This window comes from Eucalyptus grandis, chromosome 6 (genome assembly GCF_016545825.1).
Source record: "Eucalyptus grandis isolate ANBG69807.140 chromosome 6, ASM1654582v1, whole genome shotgun sequence".
NCBI classification, from domain to species: Eukaryota; Viridiplantae; Streptophyta; class Magnoliopsida; order Myrtales; family Myrtaceae; genus Eucalyptus; species Eucalyptus grandis.
Window position 1 is genome coordinate 18,030,023 of NC_052617.1, and position 26,707 is coordinate 18,056,729.

Below are 26,707 nucleotides of genomic sequence, written 5' to 3' on the forward strand. Positions count from 1 at the left end.
CTTATCAAGGCCAAAGGCACCAGCCGAGATCAACATGTATATCAAAAGGCCTGCTTTCCATATGCTCAACTATGGAGTAAAATACAAAATCGAGAACATCAAAGATTCACAAAGCTGGAAATACCCCAAGGAGATTATTCAGCAAATCCAGAACGATGACCTTTTGAGAACCCGGAGAACCTCATGTGGCAAAACCACACGAGACCTATTCGATTCAATGGAGGTTCGATTCTCTATCCTTTTGGGTTAAATATAAATTATCCATTCATTCATCCTCTTATCTGGAAGGAAGATGATTTTCCTGAGCAGCTCAAAACGTTATTATGGTACTTAACCAATAAGTATCTAATAGCTTTTGAAATCCCAACCAGAAGATTCATTGCTAACCTCATAAGGATATTCTTGCTCGGAAGAAACATTGAAAAGGAATGTGATAGAAATCTTTTAGAATTTTCTAAATTGGTTCTATCCCCCTACGTGTTGGAAACAAGACTTAGAAAAAGAACTGAGATCGATGATGCCAAACCCTGAAGTCCATACCATCCTGTTTTTCGACGTCCTTGGAATTTTTGCAGAAATAATGGAAGCATTCTCAATGCACCACTGGAAATAGGAACCACATCCTATAAACCTAACTTGAACAGTCGAGAAGCTTGGATTTACAAATCTTATCCTAGATCTGTTCAACTTTGTGAAAACAAATATCGAGAACTCCAAAGAATCATATGTCAGGAAAACAAGACCATTCCCGAAGATATTTGGAATAATGCACCCACTACGTGGGATCATTATGACCTAGCACCAGAAGCTAAGGAAGCACTCGGTCAATACGGACAAGCCTCATCGTCCCAAGAGCTCGAAATGACAAGTGAAGACGACATCGTCCAATCCACCTAGGACCCTATGCACGCTTTGGAGGACCCTCGTCCGGGATCCCTACGAACAATTCCAAAGCATGGATACATCTTTCTATGCAGAGCCATCCAATTGGCCTCAGCCAAGAATTCCAGACCTTCAAGAAGATGAAAATACAAACTGGGCTGAAGAAGAAGCATCACATTGGGCTCATGAACAAGCATCCTCGTCAAGACTGAACTAAATCCTCTCACCAGAAGACCTTGAAGCCCTTGAACAGAAGTACGAGGCAAATCTCCTAGAAGACAATTCGGATGACTCAGTGTGTAGCTACAATGCTCGTGATGGACGAGACCGTTGAATCCGTACAGTTTCACTGTAGCAAATCATTGTTCACTTTTACTGTAGCACTAGGCTAGGGAATGTACTGTTCATAGTACAGTTACTGTTCATAATGTACGAATAATTCCCTTTCGGTGCCCCTATTGTACTCGGACCCGTGAGCTAGGTCCCTGTGTGTCTTTGTGACCTCTTATTGCCTATATAAGGCAAGGAGAGTATAATGTTTTGGGCAGAGTCCCCTGAAGTAAAATGTGTGCCTTGTAAAAATCTCTCCATGGCTTTCTAAACTCTTTCTTCTTCTCCAGCTTGGTAGGATCCTTCAAGAAATGCAGCCTGGGTAGGTTAAAAACGTTTCCATCCTGGCATCTCTGAATGTCTCTAGGCTCTGAACTAAAGGGCTGAGTGATTTCCTGCTAAAAGGCTGTCCCTAAAGGGCTTGAACGGGGTTGTTCGCCCGCTGTGGGATGCATACCTGCAGTAAATTTACTCTCCTTCCCTGGTTCTAAGTCTAGGTCCATTACACATCATATCTATAACTCATTAAAGATATGCTCAAATATATACGCATAGATATGCACATAGATATGTACAAATATTCAAGTTGGATCAGTAGGGCCACTCAAGGCTGAATTCTCAACCATGAACCGGAAAAAACAAAAAGAAGAACAAAAAGAAACATATGCATCTCTATCGTGCTTTAGCCAATTCCTCTACCTCCCTTTAACTTTATCTCTTTGAGGTGGTATAAATCGGTAGTAAGCAATGCACAAATGAACGAATATAATATTATTACAAAACATATCATATTTGTAACTCATTAAAGATATGTTCAAACATACACACATAGATATTTTATATATATATATATATATATATATATATATATATATGTATACGCAACAAGTTGGAAATATATATATAAATATGTCGTGTTAACATTCACAACATGTTGAAATGTTCAATTGAACCTGTATCGTATTATATCAATAGGACATTTGAAATTTCTTAAATATCCTATGTATCTCCTACAAATGTGACAATTCCGTGCTTCATAGACACTGGATAATTATACAAAACATATAGGGTTCCATATTCCCAAGGACTATCCCAAGAAAATGCACAAATATGATAATTCAGACTTAAAACATCAAGTTGAGAAGGCAAATACGCTTATCACTTTGAACAATCATATTATCCCAAATAATAATATAATTAAAGTCGACAGGGACACTCATAGATTTGTATATAATATCCACCGTCATAGATTTCCCCTGCGCAACAAAGAGAGGAGCACCGAACAATATACTCAGCCACGAATATTCAGTGCTTTTTTTTGGTCTTTTGCAATATGTCCGGAGTGTGAAACCCTCAAATGCATCACAACCTTTCTTCTTGGTGCTTCTGCACGTTACACGCAGCAAAAATGGACTCTCTGCTTCAAGACCTACCCCTCTTGTCCGGTATAATCCTAGCCATCCTCGTCCTATCAATCTTTGTAGTATTCAAATCGGCATCATCAAGCAAACTCAAAACACCACCAGAAGCCGCAGGGGCATGGCCCATCATAGGCCACCTGCCCATTCTAGCGAAATCCAAGCTTCCCCACAAGACCTTAGCATCCATGGCCGACCAGTACGGACCCATCTTCACCATCCAGCTCGGGATGTTCCGGTCCGTAGTGGTGAGCGGTTCCGAGATGGCCAAGGAGTGTTTCACCAAGAACGACATCGCGCTGTCCACCCGGCCACAGCAATTGGCCCAGAAGATCCTGGGCTACTCCTTTGCCATGTTCCCATTTGCACCTTACGGCCCGTACTGGCGCGAGTTGAGGAAGATGGCCACCTTGGAGCTGCTCTCGAACCGGAGGGTCAACTCATTGCTCAACCCTATTCAGGCCTCAGAAGCGGACGTGGCTATTCAAGAGCTGCACGAGCTTTGGATTGAGAGCAAGGATGACTCAGGTATTCTTCTTATGCTAATGGTCATTCAATATGTCGTTCTGGTACTTCTTGATGATCAACCTTTCCATGGTTGTATTAATTATTTTTCTTTTTTCGGTGAACACCGGTCATTTTCATGGTATAAGGTCATGAAAATGATCAGATTTAGAATTATCAGTTGCAGTACTCTCTCTAGATTGAGAGCGATTCAAGCTTTGCGCTTTTACGGCGTCCATACCGGCGGACAAAGAAAATATGATGCTTGTCCTATCTTAGTCAAAGAGGTTTTTACGGAAAGGGACAACATTCAACGAAGCCCATGTCCTACTAATTTGTCACATTCGTGATCGGCTTAGGAATGACTCTTGTGTGTTTGACACACGAAATATAGAATCGATTCTTCTATCACTCAATGCAACTACAAACGATGCCATACTTAGGTCATCCTTTTTTGGTCTTGATTCGCATATTTCTTGGTTCATAGATCATGAGATTATGAGGGTATGTGCTCAATCACCTAGCCATGGGCTATTCTGCCATTAAAAAAAAAAAATGATAATTACTAAAAAAATTATAAATTTATTTTATCAATCTCAATTCAATTTTAAACATTTCAATTTGGTCAATTTAGTCCTAAATTTTTTTACGGTTTCTCAAAGTAATCCTTCTGGCTAATATTGATAAAAAAAAAAATCGATAATGTAGACACCGGCCATCTTATGTGACATGATTGGTCTTGACGTAAATAAAATTTTTATTTTTTATTTTTATGAATTAATTATTTATTTATGTCCTTTTTTTTCTTTTCTTTTTTTCCGATGTGACCCACGAGGGTCTTCAGGACTCGTTGGCCACTAGGTGAGGGTCACAAAGCCCTCGCTAGCTACGGGCGAGGTTGCCTTACCCAAGTTTAAGCGAGGCCTTTGCAGCCCTTGGCCATGGCCATTGGGCTCCATGACCCTCGCTAGCCACAGTAAAAACTAAGGAAAAATAAAAGAAAAAAAGAAAGGAAAACAAAGAGAAAAAAAACTAATATAAAATTCATAGAAAATTTAAAAAATTGTTCACATTAGAATCAACCATGTTACATAGAACAGCCGGCATCCACATTGGCAATTTTTAGCTAAAATTGGCTGAAATTACTATATTAACAAATTGTTAAAATGTTCAAAATTAAATTGACAATACTGAAAAGTTTAGGTCTGAAATGACATATAGGTGTAAGATTTTTTTGGAAATTTTGCAAAAGAAACTAGATAGAATGACACGGGATATCCATGAAGTATTATCTAAGATTGAGTATCCATTTCATCCATTCTTGTAGTTCATGAGAGTAATCAAAACTTCAATTTAGCATAACATCCAGTTCATTCTGATTTTATTAGGCCATATCATAGTGGACTTGAAGCAATGGTTCGCGAAGTTGACTCTGAACGTCATCCTGAGAATCGTGGCCGGAAAACGCTACCGTGCAGCGGACGAGGAAGAGAAGCAGCGGTGCCAAAAGGCATTACGAGCGTTGTTCCGCTTCTTTGGGTTGTTTTTAGCGGCAGACGCTCTTCCTTTCCTGAGGTGGCTCGACTTAGGTGGACATGAGAAGGCCATGAAGAGGACTGCAGAAGAACTAGACGAAATTATAGGTGGTTGGTTGGAGGAACACAAGAGGGATAATAAGGATTTGAGTGAGACCAGTGGGAGTAGAGATTTCATGGACGTCATGCTTTCGGTCCATAACGATGATGAAGTTGGAGGTTATGATGCTGATACGATTATAAAAGCTACATGCTTGGTAAGTTTTCGTTCGCTCCCCATTAGAGCAGTCTTTTCTTCTTCATATATGCTAGTTGCCCGCATATATCAAGTAGTCGGGGGCGATTGTCTATAGGTTTAGTTGATTTCAGCTAGGGTGAGAATGCTCCGGGCAGTCCAAATTCTAGAGTTAAAACTATATAAGTCTAATAGGGAGGGACACGTTTTAGAAAACCTAAAAACTGAGAACCATACCAATTTACCATAGAACGAAGCTTGGAACTGAACCGACCTTGGCTGGTTCTAAGTAGAATTGTGAGCCAGTATAGTCCTATTAATTTTGTTATTTCCAGTATATCAAAAAATAAATAATCAATTTTCTTCTTTTTTTAAGTAAAGACTTTCTTCCTTTCTTGTTATGATACAAAAAATACGCAGATTGAACAATCACATTGAAACATTTAAGCTTGATAATTAAAATTGCTTAGAATGGAAATCAAGTAAGTTAGAGAACCTAATTTGCGCGCACACACAAAACTTGAGCACTCAATTTGGAAATGGGACTAAATTTGGACTCAATTACAAATAATGCATTTACTTTTTCGTTATTGAACCACATTTTTCTTGCCCGTGAAGTGGAAGGGCACATGATATTATACTGCGAATGGTGTTGTGGTTAATCTCCGTAACTCACTTCTAACGAGGAAAATATGTTTGTCGTGTATGAAGGCGATGATTGCAGGCGGCAGTGATACCACGATGGTTACCCTTACATGGGCAATCTCGCTGTTGCTCAACAACCTTCATAGCTTGAAGAAAGTTCAAGAAGAGCTCGAGGCTCAGATCGGCAAGCAGAGGCATGTGAAAGAAGCGGACATCGCTAGCCTAACCTATCTTCAAGCCATAGTGAAGGAGACCCTCCGGTTACACCCGGCGGCCCCACTATCGGCACCGCGCCTATTCACTGAGGATTGCACTGTCGGCGAGTACCACGTGCCGAAGGGCACAAGGTTGATCTTGAACATATGGAAAATCCAAACTGACCCCGAGACTTGGCCCGATCCAATGGAGTTCAGACCCGAGAGGTTCCTGAGCAGCCACAAGGATGTCGATGTGAAGGACTCCAACTTTGCACTTCTACCATTTGGAGGCGGCAGGCGAATCTGTCCTGGAATATCTTTCGCACTGGAGATGGTGCACTTTCTTCTAGCTAAGTTCCTACATGCATTTGACATATCGACTGTAGACAATTTGCCGGTAGATATGTCTGAGATCTTCGGAATGACAAATTTAAAGGCAACCCCACTTGAAGTTATCCTCAAGCCAAGATTGGGTCCAGAGTTCTATCAGCTGAGGTAATGGAGAGTATATTTGTGAAAGGAAAGCATTGTAAAAATGTATAATTAAGTGAATGTGGATGCTCTCTCTCCATGTATGTTTCTTAAAAGACATAATGACGTATTTGTATTTTCCATATTGAAGTTGCTGCCGGAACTTCACTTGCATGAAAAGGCTTACGAGCTCGTAATTGCATTGCGATGTTAAATGTCATCATTATTATTTACCACTTGCATGCATACTTGGTGTGACCGATCATGTGTGGACTCATTCATGCTTTCCTTGCCCAAATGCCAATCCTACAGGTTTAGTGGTCATCGGTAGGATCCGACCGTTCAGTCTCATATAGCCATAAACACCATTATCATCCATTGGATGATTGCAATGCATCTCTTTCCCCTCTACCCTGGTCGACCCTCTCTCTCTCTCTCTCTCTCTCTCTCCCTCCCTCCCTGCCTCCCTCCCTCCCTCCATGGTTGGGCTAGACAACAGGTTGAGCTTCACCCAGATCTACTCGAGCTCAATGCCAGCGTAATTCTATCAAATCTGGGCCGACCTCTACGCCTTGGTAGAGATAGCACCGAATTTGGGGCATCAAGCTCAATAAGCCGTCTGTTGACATCGAGGTAGAGAAGTGTGTGTGTGAGAAGTCGTGGTAGATAGGGACGAAATCGAATCAAGCTACTCATGAGTAGCTTGAGCTCAGCTCAATGACTGCCTTGGATTGATTTGTCTATTTTCAAGTCGAGTTACTAAGTATCTTGTCGAGTTAAGCATGAATCTGTTAGTACTCAACTAGATTAGCTCGTAAGCTAACCGAGTTTTCATTCTGAAAACAACACTTATAAAAATAGATATAATATACTCAAAATTATATGACATTCGAGCTTATTAAACAGGAACTAGAGATTTATTTATAAGTTAATTATAATCGAGCCAAGTATAGCCGAGTCGAACTTGAGCATATCAATTTCCCAAATGAGTCAAGTTCATGCAAGAAAAGCAATACTCAAGCAAGCTAGAATCAAGTTTCAAGCACTCTATGGACAAGTCAAGTCAAGGTCGAGCTTCACAAGTTAACTCAACCCACTTGATTACACCCCTAGCGAAGAGAACTGAGTATGGAAGGAGAAATAAGTGTGGCCAAGGGTGGTTGTCAATGACGAGGCAGTGGCTTGGCTCGAGATGCCGGGTAGAGATAGTGGCTGCCATGGGAAGCGCCGAGGAGGATGGGCTGAGTTGGTTTTGGTTTGCGTTGTTGTTTGGCGGGTTTGGTGATGGCCCGGTTTGGGACGACGGATGTTTAGGTTGGAAAGAAAAAGACATTCATGAAGGAAAAAAACCCAATGCAACTTTAAAGGGGACCTCAACAGTCGGTATGGTTTTGGTAGGTTTTGAAGAACCTCTTGACGGTGTTTGATGTCTGTGCACGAAAACGAGGACGGTTTATGAAATAATCCTTCTTTTGATGGTCTATGAAATATTCATTTTTTTTTTCTTTTTTTTCTTTGGTTACTTAAGCTAATGAATTCGATCTAGGAATACCAGTTAATGATCCAAAATTAAACTGGAATGATCAGCTCAAATGGCCATCGGTGTCTTCTTCGGTCCAGTTCACATATATATATACCTAGGAGTTTGCTTGTGAAATTACATACTAAGTCATGGATATTATCTATGGACCTTGTAAAAACAACTTGAATCTTAGTCACAATTGGGTCTGGTTGACATATATGTAATAGGGGTTGCAAAATATGTTAAGGACCTATATTTTGGCTCACATTTAATGGGTGGATAAAAAATGAGTTAGTTGAAGCTTTAATATAAGATTAAAATGGATTTATTATAATAGAGCTCAGCTAGAAAATAAGTTTTAAATGGGACCCATTAATAACTCAACTTAGATCCACAAGATTACAAATTGAAAAAAAAAAACAAAAACAAAAACAAAAGAGTGAGATTTCTGCTTTCCACAATGCCCTAGCTACAGATCTCCATCACCAAAACCTTTGTTTTCGGTTGATGCGGTCGCCTCTGTTAGAGAATCAAGATCAGAAGCCAAGTCTGCAATATTGAGAAGTCAATCACAGGAGGTGAAGTCCTCGACAATTATAGATGTGGATCACCAGAAGGCAGTCAAGAAGCAAAAAGAGCTGAAGAAGTTGATGAAACTCATGGATAGTCTTTTCTCGCTCGGCCACAGCTCATACTACCATCGTCGAGCCTAAGCTTATGAGGAAGAGAACGTGTGCCATACGAATAACAAAAAATGACTTTTAAAATGATTCTTACTTCTTGTGCTTATTCTTAAGAGGATGAATAAGTGTGATGGTTTGAATTCGTTCTCCGATGATTAAGCAAGAACTTGAAAGATTGTTTAAGCAAACTTGTATTAAAATTGATTAGTTTAATTTTGGTGTCTAGTGTATGGGTCCTCTTATGAGCGATCGTATATCACTAATCTCTTGTCATTGATGATATTTGACTAGACAAAAATCGCCCAATGAGATATAAGTCTACAATCAAATTGTGTGATATTCATTGACTCAGAAATGTACATAGAATCAAGGGATAAGGTACTTAGGCTCCGTCGAATCATACCAAATTGTTGCACCGAATAGAAAAAGATAAACAAAGAAATTGACGAGTACATCATGGAAACTCAGCAAAGTCACCGAGACTTATCTTAACTTACATTGGAGAAGAGCACAAGTATTATTCTATCAAGAATTCTTAAGTAAAGCATTTTCTCCACTGCATTAGAAACTCGGGGGTCGCTTCCAGCACAAAGTCTCTATAACCTCACTTAAGGATAATGTGAAAAGTGTTACATTTTCTTTTCTTTATAAAATTGTAACTCTTTACACAATTACTAATGTATCCGTATGGAAACAAGCTATTCCCGAAACACTTGAAAGCCAACCTATAGTGGGTTGGCTGACACTTGATTAGGGCTTACGCCCATGTGACTTTTTAAGCGTCCCTTGATCATGGCTAGTAAGTTAGCTCCCCAATCATTCCTCGATCTCAGAAAACATCGATTCGACTGCGACGTAAGCTCGGCTTATGCTGAGATTGTAGGGAGTTTAGGAAGGACTCCGGCTTCACTCCGATGCACATAACGTGATGCTGCCGTAAGCACAAGACCTGTGGATTTTTTCACACGTCTTCACTAGGGATTTTTCGTTGCTTCTTGCTTGTCGCCAGTCTCCATGCATTACCTATCAATTAAAGAAAAGTTCTAAAGCGTGACGTGTGAAAAATCCACAAAGTCTTTGAATTGGCGCAGGTGGAATGTCCCAATCCCAATAATCCCATTTGGGCAGTTCTGAATTTTCCGACGGTCCAAATAAAATATTCCGAAGATGATACGGACCCACCCGATGATGTTTGAAAATCTGCGTCTTGGGTCGTTTGCTTGCGGAAGATGTTGACGGTGACGGGATGAGTAGGATCCAGCTCGGTGGTGCACTTTGGTGACTTTAAAATGAGAAAGATATTGCATATTTTTTTAATGGATGTGTTATGAAATACATGAATGGATAGAATACATGAATGAATATTCATTATATTCATCTTATCCAATGTACTTATTATGGTACATTTGTATCAAATGTTCTAAGTACATCTCCCTATACAATGAACGTTCGTCTTCCTTATCCTGTACATGTATCATTCGACACATTGATATTAATGATAAGTACATTCTTGTTCTCCTATAAATAGGAGTTTAGTTTTGATGTACAATAGACAATCACACAGAAACACGACAGTGAGATACTAGAAATAAAGCTCTCTCATCTTGCTACTATCTCTAGTGTTCACTTGCTTTCTCTTCTTTAATCTCTTCTCTATTATATATTCGCCAACACAATATTTTACAACACGTTATCAGCACGAGGATCTACCGATTGAGTAAGTAACTTTTCCAAGCACGAAGATCTACCGATTGAGTAAGTAAATTTTGCAAGGTGGGTATTATTTTTATTAATCAACTTATACTTCATCTTCTTCTATCAATTCTTCATTTTTATTTTTCTTGGCCCGAAGCCAAAATTCAAGTCTAAAAGTATCCTTCTGCTCCTGAAGTAGCGGTGGATATTTGGAAATCCTTTTAATTGATTTAAGGATTTATTTTTGCAAGGATTATGGCAAATATTGAAAAGCCCAAATTCCACATCCTGGAAGTGAGTGGAAAGAATTATCTATCCTGGCGCCTTGACATGGAAATGCACCTCCAAGGGCAAGGTCTCGCTAATACAATTACAGATGATGGAACCTCAAATGAAAAGGATAAAGCAAATGCGTTGATTTTTATTCGCCGTCATTTGCATGAGAGCCTGCAGACTCAATATTTATCCGTTCGAGACCCGCATATCTTGTGGAGGAGGTTGAAGGATAGGTATGATCATACCAAAACTGTTATCCTCCCTCAAGCACAATATGATTGGCAAAATCTCAGACTGCAAGATTTTAAATCAGTGTCTGACTATAATTCTGCTTTATTTGATATCGTTTCTCGGCTAGAGTTATGTGGTATCAAACTCACGATGCAGAATTGCTTGAGAAAACTTTTTCCACCTTTCATGCTTCGAATATTGTATTGCAACAGCAATACCGGCAACGTCAATTTGCCACATATTCTGAATTAATTTCTGTGCTTCTTACTGCCGAGCAAACTAATGAATTGCTGCTTAAAAATCATGATCTTAGACCTGCTGGCTCAAAAGCATTGCTTGAAGCACATGCTAACTTTGAGAAAAATACTAGCCATTTTAAGGGCTATAAGTGCAGGCAAGAACATAATCCTAGAAGGGATGGCAAGAAATTTAACTGCCATAGGAAATCAAACTTTGGCCTGAATCATGGCAAAGAAAAGAAGCAAAAGAAGGTGATTAATGAAAGTATTTGTCATCGCTGTGGCATGATTTGGGCACCGGTCACGTACTGTCGTACGCCAAAACACTTTGTTGACCTATACCAGACATCTTTAAAAAATATGGGCAAGCGTGGTGAATCTCATACCATTGAAATCAATCCTACTGTCATAACTACTATTGAGGCCAACAATATCTTCGTTGGTGGGACTCCTCTTGCTCCTGAAGTAGCAAATGCATCATTGAATGTCTCTGATTTCTTTGAAGACCTCTGATTACTTTGATGAATCAGATTGGTGAATAATAATTTGAACTTTGAAATTTATGTTGTTTCGCTTTAAATGTATTACTTTTTGTTCTTTACTTATGAACCTTATATAATATTTATCTTTGAAATTATTCGACTATATAACTAATATGCAACTTTTATGATACTTGACACCTGAAGTTGTCAATATAAATGCAAATGGAAAATACCGAGAAAAAGGAAGATGTTTGTTTGCTTGATAGTGCAACAACACATACTATATTTTGTAGTAGACGCTTTTTCTCGAGTATGACATTGCGTAAGGCATAAATCCATACAATATCAGGTCATGTTCCGATTATTGATGGTTTTGGGAATGCTATAATTATTTTGCCAAATGGCACAATCCTGCATATTGAGAATGCGTTTCTAAGCATTCGATCAAAAAGGAATCTGCTCAGTTTCAAAGATGTACGCCGTAAATGGGTACCATATTGAGACTATTTATGAGCAAGATAAGGAATATATTGGCATTTCCTCTTATAAGATGGGCCTGAAGACCATCCATGAGAAGCTAGAAGCTTCTTCTATGGGTTTGTATTGTGTCATGATTAAAGCTGTTGAAACCTACGCTACCATATCCTGGAGATTGGTAAGCCCTGATTAGTTTGGACTGTGGCATGATCGGCTTGGTCATCCTGGCGCTTCAATGATGCGTAGGATAATTCAAAATACAAAAGGGCACCCTTTAAAGGATATAAAGGTATTGTTGTCCAAAGATTATAATTGTGAGGCTTGCTCACAAGGAAAGCTCATTATCAAACCTTATATAACAAAGGTTAATTTTGAATCTCCTTTATTCTTGCAAAGAATTCAGGGTGATATTTGTGGACCAATACAACCACCAAGTGGATCATTTCGATATTTTATGGTACTAGTGGACGCATCCTGTAGATGGTCCCATGTTTGCCTATTATCTACGTGTAATGTCACATTTGCACGTTTATTTGCGCACTTGAAGTGTGGTATACCGATAGGATCAAAAGATATTATTCCTCGAAAACGAAGAGGAAAGAATCAAGAATCCGCTCCAGAAGAGCCTAGCGTTGTGCTCGCTCCCAAAGAGCTTATTGCCCTTGAAGAGGCGCAAACCCATGAAAGGAGCACTAGCCCCGGGAATACTGAGAATTCCATTACATACTGTAATGAAATTTGGGATCGAAATGAAATCATCATTGATGATACTTTTGTATTCTCAGTTGCTCATCAAATTATGGATGATGATTGTGAACCACAATCTATTATTGAATGTCGTCAAAGGCAAGATTGGCATAAGTGGGAGGAAGCAATTAAAGCTGAATTAGCTTCCCTAACTAAACGAGAGGTTTTTGGACACGTAACTCGTATCCCCGATAATGTAAAGCCCGTTGGATATAAATGGGTATTTATCCGAAAACGAAATGAGAAAAACGAGGTTGTCGGTATAAAGCCCGACTTGTTGCCCAAGGATTCTCCAGAGACACAGGATTGATTATAATGAGACATATTCACCTGTGATGGATATGATTACATTTCGTTTTCTCATTAGCCTAGCAATCTTTGAAAGATTGGAAATGCGTCTTATGGACGTTGTGACGGCATATCTATATGGCTCATTAGACTCGATATTTATATGAAAATTCTGAGGGATTCAAAATGCTGAAGCATGCACTCCCGCAATTTATTCTCAATAAAATTGCAAAGATCCTTGTACGGGTTAAAGCAATCCGGTCGCATGTGGTATCAACGCCTAAGTGAGTACCTAATTAAGGAAAGGTACAAAAATGATCCTATCTGCCAATGCGTGTTTATTAAGAAATCAGAAACCGGATTTGCTATTATAGCATTTTATGTCGACAATATAAATTTTGGAACTCCAGAAGAGTTAGCTGAAACTGCTGAATATTTGAAAAGGGAGTTTGAAGTTAAAAATTTGAGTAAAAACAAACTTTGTCTTGGTCTAGAGCTTGAGCATAAAGCAAATGGAATAATCGTTCATCAATTAGCATATGTTGAAAGATTGCTTAAACGTTTCAACATGGACAAAGCTCACCCATTGAGCACCCCTATGGTTGTAAGGTCTCTAGATCCCCAAAAGGACCCATTTCGTCCTAAAGAATCGATGAAGAGATACTTGGTCTGAAGTACCATATCTCAATGCAATTGGGGCTTTGATGTACTTGGCACAATGTACGAGACCAAATATCGCTTTTGCGGTAAATTTATTGGCACGTTTTAGTTCTGAGCCAACTCGGAGACATTGGAATGGAGTTAAACATATTTTCCGTTATCTCCGAGGAACCATAGATTTGGGATTATATTATTCCAAGGATTCCACTAACTCTAGTTTAGTTGGATATGCTGATGCTGGATATAGATCCGATCCACATAAGGCTCGCTCTCGAACTGGGTATTTATTTTGTTATAACGGCACCACTATTTCTTAGCGTTCTACGAAGCAATCGCTAGTAGCTACATCTTCTAACCACTCTGAGATTATTGCTTTATATGAAGCTGGAAGAGAGTGTGTTTGGTTAAGATCCGTTATAACACATATTCATAATTCTTGTTGCTTAATACCGGTTACAAATTCTCCCACTATAATTTATGAAGATAATGCTGCTTGTGTTGCACAAGTCAGGGGAGGATATATCAAAGTTCATAGGACCAAGCATATCTCGCCGAAATTTTTTCTATACTCATGAACTTCAAGAAAGTCAACAAATTGATGTTAAACAGATTCAATCCATAAATAATCTTGCAGATCTTTTTACCAAATCATTGCCAACATCAACTTTTGAGAAATTAGTATATGGCATTGGTATGAGGCGAGTTCATAAGATGTAAGATTGATTAGTCCCAAAAGTGGCTATATGGCTCAATTGAGGGGGAGATATTATGAATTATATATTGCAGCATTGATATGTGGCTAGTTCACAAGATGCAATAATGATTAGCCCCAGGAATGGCTATATATGCATTGCACTCTTTTTTCTTTATGTCCGGTTTTTTCCCATAGGGTTTTTCCGGCTTAAAATTTTTAACGAGGCAATTAATGCATCCATAAAAGGGAGAGATCATAACATTTGTGCTTTGCACTCTTTTTCCCTTTTGTCCGGTTTTTATCCCACTGGGTTTTTCCGGTTTAAGGTTTTTAATGAGGCGGTATCATTCAATGCACATTCGTAATGAATATGATGAATATTCAAGGGGGAGTGTTATGAAATACATGAATGGATAGAATACATGAATGAATATTCATTATATTCATCTTATCCAATATACTTATTATGGTACATTTGTATCAAATGTTCTAAGTACATCTCCCTATACAATGAACGTTCGTCTCCCTTATCCTGTACATGTATCATTCGATACATTGATATTAATGATAAGTACATTCTTGTTCTCCTATAAATAGGAGTTTAGTTTTGATGTACAATAGACAATCACACGGAAACACGACAGTGAGATACTAGAAATAAAGCTCTCTCATCTTGCTACTATCTCTAGTGTTCACTTGCTTTCTCTTCTTTAATCTCTTCTCTATTATATATTCGCCAACACAATATTTTACAACAGGATGAGGTTTTTCCCATATTCACTCATCGATTATTACATGTATAGGCTTACATGACCGATGTAAACTTTCTTGTTTTTCTTATTAATTTTATAAATGTAAATGTTAAGTAAAACTTATCACTTAAAAATTACTTGAACTCAAGTCCTCTCGAAAAGAAAATCATAGATAACCGCGAAGATTTATCAGGGATAGCTAAAATAATAATCCAAGTGAACGGAACTGTTTTAAAATCCACTGGAAGCGTTTCACTCCATAACCCATGCCAAATGGTGCACAATAATGACAGCGAGTGGTTACTCAAATTAGCTACGGCGGCAAATAGCAAGTGACCTATTTAGAACAACTCACTTTTTCTCTTGAGAGAGCTGCCTTGGTGCTAAATTTTTAACATATACTGCAACAAAAAAAAAAGGAAAAGAACACATGTACGTATGCTGTCCTTCGAGCACCCCTCCACTCTAACTCTGCCTTATCCATTTGAGGTTGTACGAATCAGTAGCAATGCACAAATTAACGAAAAGGAATCTAGTTCGCATAACATCGTGATTTACGTTTCATTTTTCATGTCATGGTCGGATCAAATTTTTCCAAATCCGGGATTAAGTGTGTTCACACAAATATTTTCAAGTCAAAAAATGTATAAATAAATTATGCTAACATCAGCAACATGTTGATATCCTTAAGCACGTCTTTTTTTTGTATCAATGGAGTGTTCAGAACTCTCCAAACATCTCACTAATCCTCATCCGATGTGGCAAGCCCTTTTCCCTAGACATCCGACAATTGTAGGAGATACACAAATCTATGCTTATGAGAAGGATCCAAGAGAATAAGTAAGTGCGGTATTCAGACATAAACCTTGAGCGAGGAAGGTAAGCACACTTACCACTTAAATAATCACATCTTAAATATATTCAAATAGCTTGAAAACGATCAATACAACGTATCTGTTCCTTATAACGATAATATATTTAAATCAAGTGAACTATTTATAATAATAATATAATCAAAATATGATAAGAAGACGCATATATCTCTACAAAAGCCCTATCATCCTGGGTTTCAGCTAAGAGTAATTATCGTCTGGATTGGGCTGGTCTAGCACCTAATCTAGGGACCAACTCGGACTAATCAACACAGTGTTGGTCCTCAATTTTTAGGATCGATGACCGATCCACTTCATCTTGGAACCGAGGATTGAACCGACCTAGGGTCGATTCCAAGGCCAATCCGATACCAATTAATAATTTTTTTGTTTCATTTCTTGTATTCCATGAAAAAAGAAATCTATTATTTCAAATTATATATCCATCAACGGAAGCGAGCCACAAGACAAGGGCAAGTCGTGAGGTGAGTGAACAGAGGCAAGTTGTGAGGCGAGCGGCGAACGACGAGCGTTGCTCACGAGTAAAGAGGGTCTCTATTTAGGGCTTTGTTTCCTTATAATTTACGAGTGGGGCTAGCGAAGAGAGGAGAGCAGCACGAGCATTGAACAGCGAGCAACACGGGCGTTGAGTAGTACCAAGGCAAGCGTCGAGTGCCGAGCGTCGAGTAAGGTGAGCATTGAGCGCCAAGCACCGAGTGAGGCGAGCGTCAAGTGATGAGTAGGGGAAGGTTGCTCATGAGCAAAAAGTTGTTTATTTCAAGTAAAAATTGAAGAGGATAAAGAAGAAAGAAGAGGATAAAAAATGAATGAGATATAAAAAGATTATATAAAATATTATATGTATCTAAAATATTATATATATACCATAAAGGGGTTAGGATCGGAGTACTATATGAGAGAAGAAAGAAGTATCAAAGACTAACAGATCTATATGAAAATAGAGAGATGTATCTAAAAGGAGAATGATGTATAAGAACAGGAAAGTAAATGACTTAAATAAAATCGCGAGAATTAAAAATAATGTAAAGACCGAAAGCAATATATAAGATATAAAGTAAGAGTATGCATAAGCAAAAACCAACCATGAAGGTGGTCTGAACTTATATTAAATAAAGCTGAAAAGCTGAAATTACATGTATTGAAAGATGCAGAAACTTAAAACATCAAGTCATCCACTAGGGCGGTAATCCGCACTCCAGGGAGTATTGATGTGTATTACAAGAAATGGTTAACCAACTATCATGTAAGTTGGTAACCCTGTATAAAACTATGTATGTGAAAACTAACTTACTTTGAAACCGGGGATACAAGGTAAGAGAGCTTGGAGATGGAAGAGATGAGGATGGAGATGGAAGGGTGATGGATTACAAGTGAGAGAGGGAGAAGAAGAAGAGAGAAATCTGGAAAATTTCGAGCCCCTTCTTCTATGTTGAGAGGGTGTATTTATAGTGGGTGCTCTGGTCTTGAGCAGTGTAAAGTGAACGATCGAGTGAACAAAGTGTAAAGTGAATAGTGAATAGTGAACAGTGTATGAACAGTGTATGTCTATTACTCTACGGTGTATAGCCTTTGCGCCGTTCGTAATAGTGTTTGCATGTGATGTCTTGAGTTAATCTCTGTCCAGATTGATCCCATAGCAGTCGTCTTCATTAGTGTTTCCACTGTGATGTGACTGGGAGGATCCGTCTTGGACTTGTCTTGAGATTTGGAAGATCCACATTGTGATTCTTCCGCTTCCGATAGCATTGTCCCGAGGATGTTACGGTATTCTTCTACATTACGGACTGCAGCGAGTGCTGCACTTGCCATGGATTTTCTGTAGGAACGATGTATTTGATGGGGATGCGATTATTTGTGTTTTCTGGCTATTTAGCCATGTTTTAACCGCAGCTTCAGATCCTTGATCAAGAAATCTGAATCCATCCCACCATTTTGTCTTGTATTTTCGGACAAGTACTGGTACACCTGGTTTATTGGATGTATTGTATTCAAATTCCCAGGCTGTTACCCAAGAAATTCTGAATATTATAAAGAAATGCATAAGGCATGGGAACCTTATATCATGAGGTGTTGGTATGAATTGTTCACTGAAAATCTTGTATCCTTGTTTGACTGTGGGGTGTAATATTATGTCCAAAGGACCAAAGAGATCCCACCAGGAGTCAAACCAGTTTGGTAAGCTTTGTCTTGGGAAATTGTCTTTGAAGAATAATAACCAGGTGTGTTGGAAATTTGTGTTCTGTCTGAAAAAGACATTCCACCAAGCTTGTTGGTAGTCCCAGTATGTATAAGAGGAGGAGTATGGCAGGCTTTGGGTAAGTACGGTTTGGAATTTTCTGGGTGTATGGGGTGAGGCTCCCCAATGTGAGGGTGTATGACTTTCGATGGATATAGTGGAATAAATGATATTTTCTGTATTGGTTTTGTCAGCAAAGTGGGTGAATCTTGCTGATTCTGTTTCCACTAAAATTTGCTCATAATAAGCAAGGGTTTTGTTTGTATTGTGAGGTTTGAAAAGCCAATTTTTTGGAAATATGTTTTCTGCAAATTTGATTGGATCTTTGTCAAAGAATCCATCTTCCACAGTCAATATTTTTTGAAAAGATGTTTTGGGGAAAAATTTTGATCTTTGAGAAGGAGGGGTTGCACAGGGCTTAATAGCCACCTCATTCGAAATTCTTTTGTATTCCGCTTGTTTTTGTGTAGCAAGCGGGGAAGGATTGTTACTTACCTCTATGGCCTTTGGATGGCTCTTTCTTTACGTTCTGTAAAGACTGGGCAAGTAACAATATTGTTTCTTTTGGTAGTATGTTGGCTAAGCGATTAAGGGCTAGCATGGGTTCGAGATGATATGGGTTGTGTTGTCAAAGGTGTTTGCTGTAAGAATGTTTGGTTGTTTTCTGCCATTTGGAGCCATGTCTTGACGGATGTTAAGCCTTTTGGCTTTGGTGGTGTATTGGAGGGTTCGGCGGTGGCTTTGCCTTTGCCTTTATCTTTGTCTTTTTGGATCTTGGCATGATTGTATCCCCTGTAAAAATTCTCTTGTGAGAAAATCAGGTAATGAATTTGAAGAACCATTTATAAATTCAATGTCAAAATCGAATCTTGAAAGTATGGCTTGCCATCGGCAAAAATCTGTTTTGATGCAATGTTTAAAACGTCTTTTTGTAAAACGTCTTTGGCTGATTTGCAATCAATCCTCAAGAGGAATTTTTGATTTAATAAATCTCCTTGGAATTTTGATATAGATAGTACTATAGCAAGTATTTCTTTTTGATTGTCGAATAATTTTGTTGAGTGGAATTCCAATGTTTTGAAATGAACTGAACAACTTGTTCTTTGTTGTTATTGACTTGTTTGAGAATACCACCATATCCTAATTCTGAGGCATCTGTTTCAACTATTTTGAAAGTGGAAGGGTCAGCAAGGTGTAAGCATGGTATATCTTTTACATGCATTTTGATTTGTTTGACAATGTCGTATGAACAGAGGTCAGGGTGGAGGATCCTTACGTAACCTTTGGTGTAAAGGTTTACAAAGGATATTTATCTTGGGAAAGAAATCTAAAATATAATTGAGACTACCCAAAAACCTTTGTAATTGAGTTTTTTCTTTAATCTCATCAGGGAATTTATCGGTAAAAGAGATTGATCTTTCAATGGGGGTTATAGTATTTAAATGAATGTAATGGCCTAAAAATCTAATCTTTGTTTTGAAGAGTGCAATTTTAGTAGGAGAAACTACAAGACCATTTTAAAGCCATGTCCTCCGCCTTTGGAGAAAATGCTTTCAAACATAGTCCCCGAGGAGAAACACTTCTCCTCCAAACTGACATTTCTAGAGCTAATACAACAATTCCTAGGTCTATTAATTGGAACCAAGTTACTTTACCAGAACAATGGGAATTAGAAAACCAAATTCCCCAATAAGTTGTTCAAAATACTGATCCGACTAATGTCATTCAACATCTAGAAGGAAGAGTGACCATTAGATTTCCTAGAAGATCTTTCGATTCAAGATCTAGTCCTTCTTTTCACAATTCTTATACAAGGTCCATAGATCTTAATCCTAATCTTCCTCCTATAATCACCATTCCTCCTAGTACGCACAGGAACACTCCTCCTCCTAGTATACATAGAGATACTCCCACACACGATACAACACCTTTACCTCCTTCCACCAGTAGAATTAATCAAGAGACACCTCCTGAACCAGAAATTAGTGGTTTAGATAATAGATCAGGGATTTCCAGGCCAGTTTATCAACAAAACCAGCCTGAACCAGTTCTAGAAAGTACTGAGACTCCCTCATCATTCTCCTACTTATTCTCAAATGATAGATGCTGAGCTTAATGTTCTAGAAAAACATTTTGAACCAAACAAAACTTTTCTTAATAAAGAATTAATTCTGAAGACAACAAACAAATCAGAGAATGGTTCTTCAAAACCTTTGCTGACAAAGCAAAAAACATCAAACAAAAATATTACGACTACATATACGAATATGAAGTCCATATATTCTTTTTTGATTGGTTAGAAGAACAATTCCTTGAACAAAAAGAAATACTTGTTTTAGATCATCATTATAAGTGGAAACTTGATAATGGTGAAACCATAGAATCCAATCATCCACCCCTTAGAAGAATAAAAATACAACATGGAGAAAGTGAGGTTACAGCTACTCCTTTTAGGCTTCCAGATCAAGGAGACTCTCTTTATACTCATAAAGTCATTGAACAAAACAACTACACTAATCAACATTTGGCGACCATAGGGAAACAGTTGAATAGGATAGAATCCACCATTCAGAATCCTACTCAACTCATCACACCACAGGTTGACACTTTCAAAAAACCCATTTTCAAAGCCTTTGAATTCCCAAAAAACCTTAGCCCGGAGTTTGCCAAAGCCATAGAACAAAAGAAAAAACTCCTAGGAAAAGCAAAGCTAGAATCTACTCCTATTATAGACACCCCTAAATTTCAGAATCTTATCATTAAAGACACCCCTGACCAACCCACTATCAGTACTTTGACCAAACATTCTGGTGACTCTGATAATGAACCGGTAGCTGAGATTAACAGACTCAGTTGGAGACAACCTCAGAAGCTTTATTATAGTAGGGCTACTCCACCTGACATTGCCCAAGAAGAATCATCACAGAAAATACAGAATAAATACTCTCCTGATGCCATTTATGAATGGAATATAGATGGTGTTGCCGAAAGCAATATCATGAATATTCTTAATAACATGGTCATGCTTGCCAATGCCTACAAAACCCAGCAAGATGTTTCGATCATGCTGTTGCTAACCTTTTAGTAGCCGGTTTCTTGGACAACTAAAAGGCTGGTGGGATAATTATTTGACTGATGAACAAAGAATACAAATTTTAACTGCCTATAAAATAGATGATTTTGGCCAACGCATGGATAATGATCAAGGACATCTCATCCAAGATGCGGTGAATACTCTTATCTATTCCATTTCACAACACTTCGTAGGAGACCCTTCACATATTAGAGATAGGAATCAAGACCTCTTATCCAATATGCAATGCAAATCCTTAGGAAGGTTTAGAGAATACAAAGAACTTTTCCTTCAAAGGGTTCTCATCGGACTCCGATTGCAATCAACCCTTTTGGAAAGAAAAATTCTTAGCGAGTTTACCCCAAATTATAGGTGATCAAGTTAGGGATAAAATTAGAGAAGAATACAATGGCCAAATACCTTATGATCTTCTTTCTTATGGTGAAATAATCTCTTATGTTTACCGTCAAGGAACACAAATGTGTAATACTATCAAATTACAAAGACAACTCAAGGAAGAACAATCTCTCACCAATAGGAGTCTAGGAGATTTCTGTGCTCAATACGACCCTTCTTATAATGAAAAAACAAAACCAAAATGTAAGGGAACTTGTCCTTTCCGAGAAAGAAATAAAGAAACACCACAACAAATCTCAACCTCGTAAAAATAAACAAAGACACCAGAATAACCCTAACGAGACCTCATAATGATAGAAAAAATTTTAAAGACATCAAATGCTATTCCTGTGGTAAAAAAGGTCATATTTCAAAATACTGTAGGATTAATAAAAAATTAAATGAACTCCCTCTTGATGACAATACTCTTAACCAATTAAATAACATATTCATAGAAAATGGTGATACTTCTTCTGATGAACTTCTTGAGGAAGACGGTCTTCAGATTAATGAAATAGATTCCTCTTCGATTCGATTATGAAGACGCATCTCCCTGAAAAACCCATTCGGAAATAAACATGTTAACAAAAAGAGGAAGAATTTCTCCTTAGCACGCTGATAAGATTCGACCCGAAGCCAAGAAAGAATACTTAGACAGACTTCATTCTTCCCTAAATATTACCTCCAAGCCCAATACTTCTTACAATTTAAAAGACATCTTGAATAGAAACAAAAAACCCCAGTCTAGACCCGTTAATATAAATGACCTCCAAAATGAAATAAAACAACAAAAATTAGAAATTCAAGCCTTGAAAGCAACACAGTTAGATATGAAAAAAGAGATTTCTGATATAAAATCTCTCGTCATAAAAGGGAAAACAAAAGATCAAAACGAAATCACCAATACATCATGATATTCCAGATCCAGCCTTCCTTATGTTATTAACAGAAATAACATCTAGAAAATGGATAATAAATATTATGATAAAAATCAACAATGAGTTTATTATTGAAACAACAGCACTCTTTGATACAGGAGCTGACCTCAATTGTATCAAGGAAGGCCTTGTTCCAACAATATACTTTGATAAAACATCCGAATCCTTAAAATCAGCCTCAGGAGACAAACTAAATATACAATACAAGTTACCCGAAGCCTTAATAATAAAAGACCAAATGTCTTACAAAACATCTTTTCTATTAGTTAAAAACATGAGGCAACAGGTTATCCTTGAAACACCTTTTATACAATTAATACAACCCTTTACAGTTACCAACGAAGGTATTGAAACCCATGCTCTAAATAGAAAAATCACTTTCAATTTCATAACAAAACCACAAAAGAGAAGCCTAAATATTTTACAAGAACATTCTATTTCAGAAATAAATTGCCTTATAAAAGACAAAGAAAATCATCTTGAGTTCTTAAAAGAAGATTTAGAATTCAAAAGAATAGAAGAAAATCTTATAAAACCAAACATCATAGAGAAAATAGCTTCCATACAAAAACACATAGAGAAAACTATATGTTCTACTCTACCCAATGCATTTTGGGAAAGAAAAAAGCATATCGTTGATTTACCTTATGAACATGACTTTTCTGAAAACAAAATACCTACCAAAGCTCGCCCAACACAAATGAATCAAGAAGTTTTAAAAACTTGTCAAACAGAAATACAAGATCTCTTAGATAAAAAACTCATAAGAAAAAGCCAATCACCTTGGAGTTGTTCTGCTTTTTATGTCAATAAAAATGCTGAACTTGAAAGAGGAGTTCCCAGATTAGTCATTAATTATAAACCTCTTAATACAGCCCTTAGGTGGATAAGATATCCTATACCTAATAAAAAAGATTTGTTAAACAGACTTTGTAGATCAAAAATATTTTCAAAATTTGACATGAAATCAGGATTTTGGCAAATACAAATTAGTGATAAGGATAAATACAAGACAGCCTCTACAGTCCCTTTTGGCCAATATGAATTGAATGTTATGCCATTCGGCCTAAAAAATGTCCCTTTTGTTAAACAGACTATGCGGGTTGGTCTTTAATCCCATGAGTTTAGAGTTGGTTCAACTCAGATCAACCATGACTTTAAAATGGATTGAAAATCTACGATGAACCTTAGGATTAGGGACTGATCCAATCCCCTTAAGAGCTGGATCAAGATATAGTTGGGCCGATCTAGGGTTAGTCTAGGGTCAACCCTGGACTGATGCTCACCCTTAGTTTCAACCACTCAAAACCTTCTAGTCTTTTGCAATAAATTTGGAGCTTGAAACCCTCACAAGTGCATCGCACCCATTTTCCTCGATTCTTCTACACATTATATGTAGCAAAAATGGACTCTCTGATTCAAGACCTATCCCACTTGTCTGGAATAATCCTTGCCGTCCTCATCCTATCAATCCTTGTATCAAGTAAATCGAGATCGTCAAGCAAGCTCAAAACACCACTAGAAGGTGCAGGCTCATGGCCCGTCATAGGTCACTTGCCATTGCTATTGAAATCCGATCTTCCCCATGGGACCTTAGCGTCCATGGCCAATAAGCACGGACCCATCTTTACCATCTGGCTCGAGGTGTTGCCAGTCCTAGTAGTGAGCTGTTCCAAGATGGCCAAGGAGTGTTTCACCAAGAATGACGTAGCATTGTGCACTCGGCCACGGTAGTTGGCCCCAAAGATCCTGGCCTATGACTACACCATGTTCACATATACGCCTTATGGCCCCTACTGGCGCGAGGTGAGGAAGATGGCCACCATGGAGCTGCTCTCGAACCGGAGGTCAAGTCGTCGATCAACCCTACTCTGGCCTCACAAGCGGACGCGGCCATTCATGAGCTGCACGAGCATTGGATTGCGAGCAAGGATGATTCAGGTTATGCTTTATCTAATACTGATGACCATTCAATATGCCGTTTTGGTGGCTCTTGATGACAGGCCTTTTCATGGTCGTTTTAATAATTTTTCTTTCTTCGGTCATCAACTGACGCTGTTATAGTATAAGATCATGAAAATGATCAAATTAAGAATTTACGGTTACGGTACTCTCTCAAGATTAAGAGCAAGTCGAGCATGCCATCCACTACCCGAGAGAAACCCTTTTCCAGGTATGTACTGCGAACATACTATCAACACAAATCTCTGTCCATTGAATTCATCGACTGATGCCTCACATTTAACATCTCTGGCAAAGATTGGTTAGTTCGATTAAACACTTCGTAAGAGTTTACACCTAATATATTAAATTCGCCATAAATTACTTGTCTTAGTTCATAGCTTTAGAGATGTTGTTTGAGATATATAGATAAACTAATAGAAGAAATGGTTAAGATTCAAATTCACAGAGACTATTTACTCCTTTATAGTACGTTTATGGCGGTTTAATAAATTAGGCTCAAGTTAATGATTTCCCTATCGGCAGACAAAGAAAATCTGATGCTTTTGTGCTGTTGGTAGTTTGTTTATAAAACAAATGAAAATGTGTCTTGTCCCACATCGAAAAGATGTGAGTCCGCACGTGGACGAGATTTGGCACTAACCGACGACCATTAATTTTATTTATTGAAAATTCGGATTTATTTCTATAAAAATTAACTATAAAGTCTTGTTAAAACAATGCGACTGTTCACGAAAAGTTACGGTTATTTTTTATTTTTTATTTATTTAATTTCGAAATTTTTTATGTCTTTTCAACATAACTGTTAAAATATGTCTTGAATTTGAGCCCAATGCGAAATTACGAATATCCCGAATTGGATATGTTACGGACGTTCGAAATTGAGCAAAGAAGATCCGAAGATCAACTTCCCAAATTTAAATCTGCGTTGGAGAGTCTAGCTACTAAAATAGGAAAGTTCAACTTTGACTTGGACTTGGATTTTGTTTAAAATATACAGAGATATGTTTTAGATAAAATCGTTTAAGATAAGAAACAGAATCCTATGAGAAGTTGGCAAAAGAATAAGGGTTTCACTTATATATAGAGACTTGTGGCCGTGGGTGCTGGATGTTGACCATGAAGAATTGGTCTTGAAGCGATGTCTTGTCGTTGCGTGCTTGAGATGGATTTTCTTTGTTGTTCTTGTTTGTGAATTACATCTAAGAAAGATTAGTGTTTGTAGCCGATTAAATCTTGAGGTAAGATTTGCGTGTAATTCCTTCGTGAGATTGAGAAATTATTTCTTGAGGAATTTCGGGGTTAAACACTGCGTGCATTGTTGGGTGTAATTGGGGCTTGGGAAACACCGAAAGAGTATTTAAGTGACTTGAGTGTGTAATATCCTTGTATCGCTTGATCTATAGTGAAATTCACTGCTGCTCTCCCCATGGATGTAAGTCTTTACGACCGAACCACGTAAATCTGGTGTCCGATTTATTTTCTTCTTCTGTCTATATTATTGTTCAATCGCTCGCATTTTTGCAATAAGTGGTATCGGAGCTAGGCTCGGCTAAGTTGAATTGAATCGATGGCGACAGAAGAAGTAAAAGTGACAATTGACAGATTTGATGGGAATGATTTTAGTTTCTGAAAGATGCAGATTGAAGATTATCTTTTCCAATGAAACCGCACTTGCCTTTATCTGGGGAGAAACCAAAGACGATGAAGTAAGCTGATTGGAATTTGCTGGATAGACGAGCTATGGGTATTATTCGGCTGACATTGGCTCGTAACGTCGCGTTTAACATCCTGAAGGAGAAGACCATTGCTGATTTGATACAAGCTCTGTCAAATATGTACGAGAAACCCTCTGCGATCAACAAGGTGCGTCAGTTGTATATCATATCAATGAATTCAATGTGATTGTTAGTCAATTGAGTTCAGTTGAGATTGACTTTGAAGATGAGGTACGTGCTTTGATTCTGTTATCCTCATTGCCTGATAATTGGAATACTACTGTTACTGCTGTTAGTAATTCCTTTGGGTCAACAAGTTTGACGTTTGATGGGGTTTGAGATTTAATTCTAAGCAAGGATATTCGTAGAAGAAAATCTGGCGAATCTGTATCTACTGCTTTAGTAGGTGAAAATAGAGGAAGATCTAGAACACGTGTGGGTAATAATAGTACTAATATAAACAGACATAATCAGTCTAAGACTGGTAATGTTTTCTATTGGAGCTGTGGCAAGAGGGGGCATCTTAGA

General features: G+C 38.0%; 1 protein-coding gene across 1 annotated transcript; it reads left to right on the plus strand.

Moving 5' to 3' along the window:
- Positions 1-2,460: 2,460 nt before the first annotated feature.
- On the plus strand, positions 2,461-6,425 carry LOC104448695 (cytochrome P450 CYP82D47). The gene is made up of 3 exons (XM_010062578.3): positions 2,461-3,158; positions 4,523-4,926; positions 5,616-6,425. The coding sequence occupies exons 1-3, from the start codon at positions 2,570-2,572 to the stop codon at positions 6,243-6,245; spliced, it is 1,623 nt and encodes a 540-aa protein (XP_010060880.1). The 5' UTR covers positions 2,461-2,569; the 3' UTR covers positions 6,246-6,425.
- Positions 6,426-26,707: the final 20,282 nt, after the last annotated feature.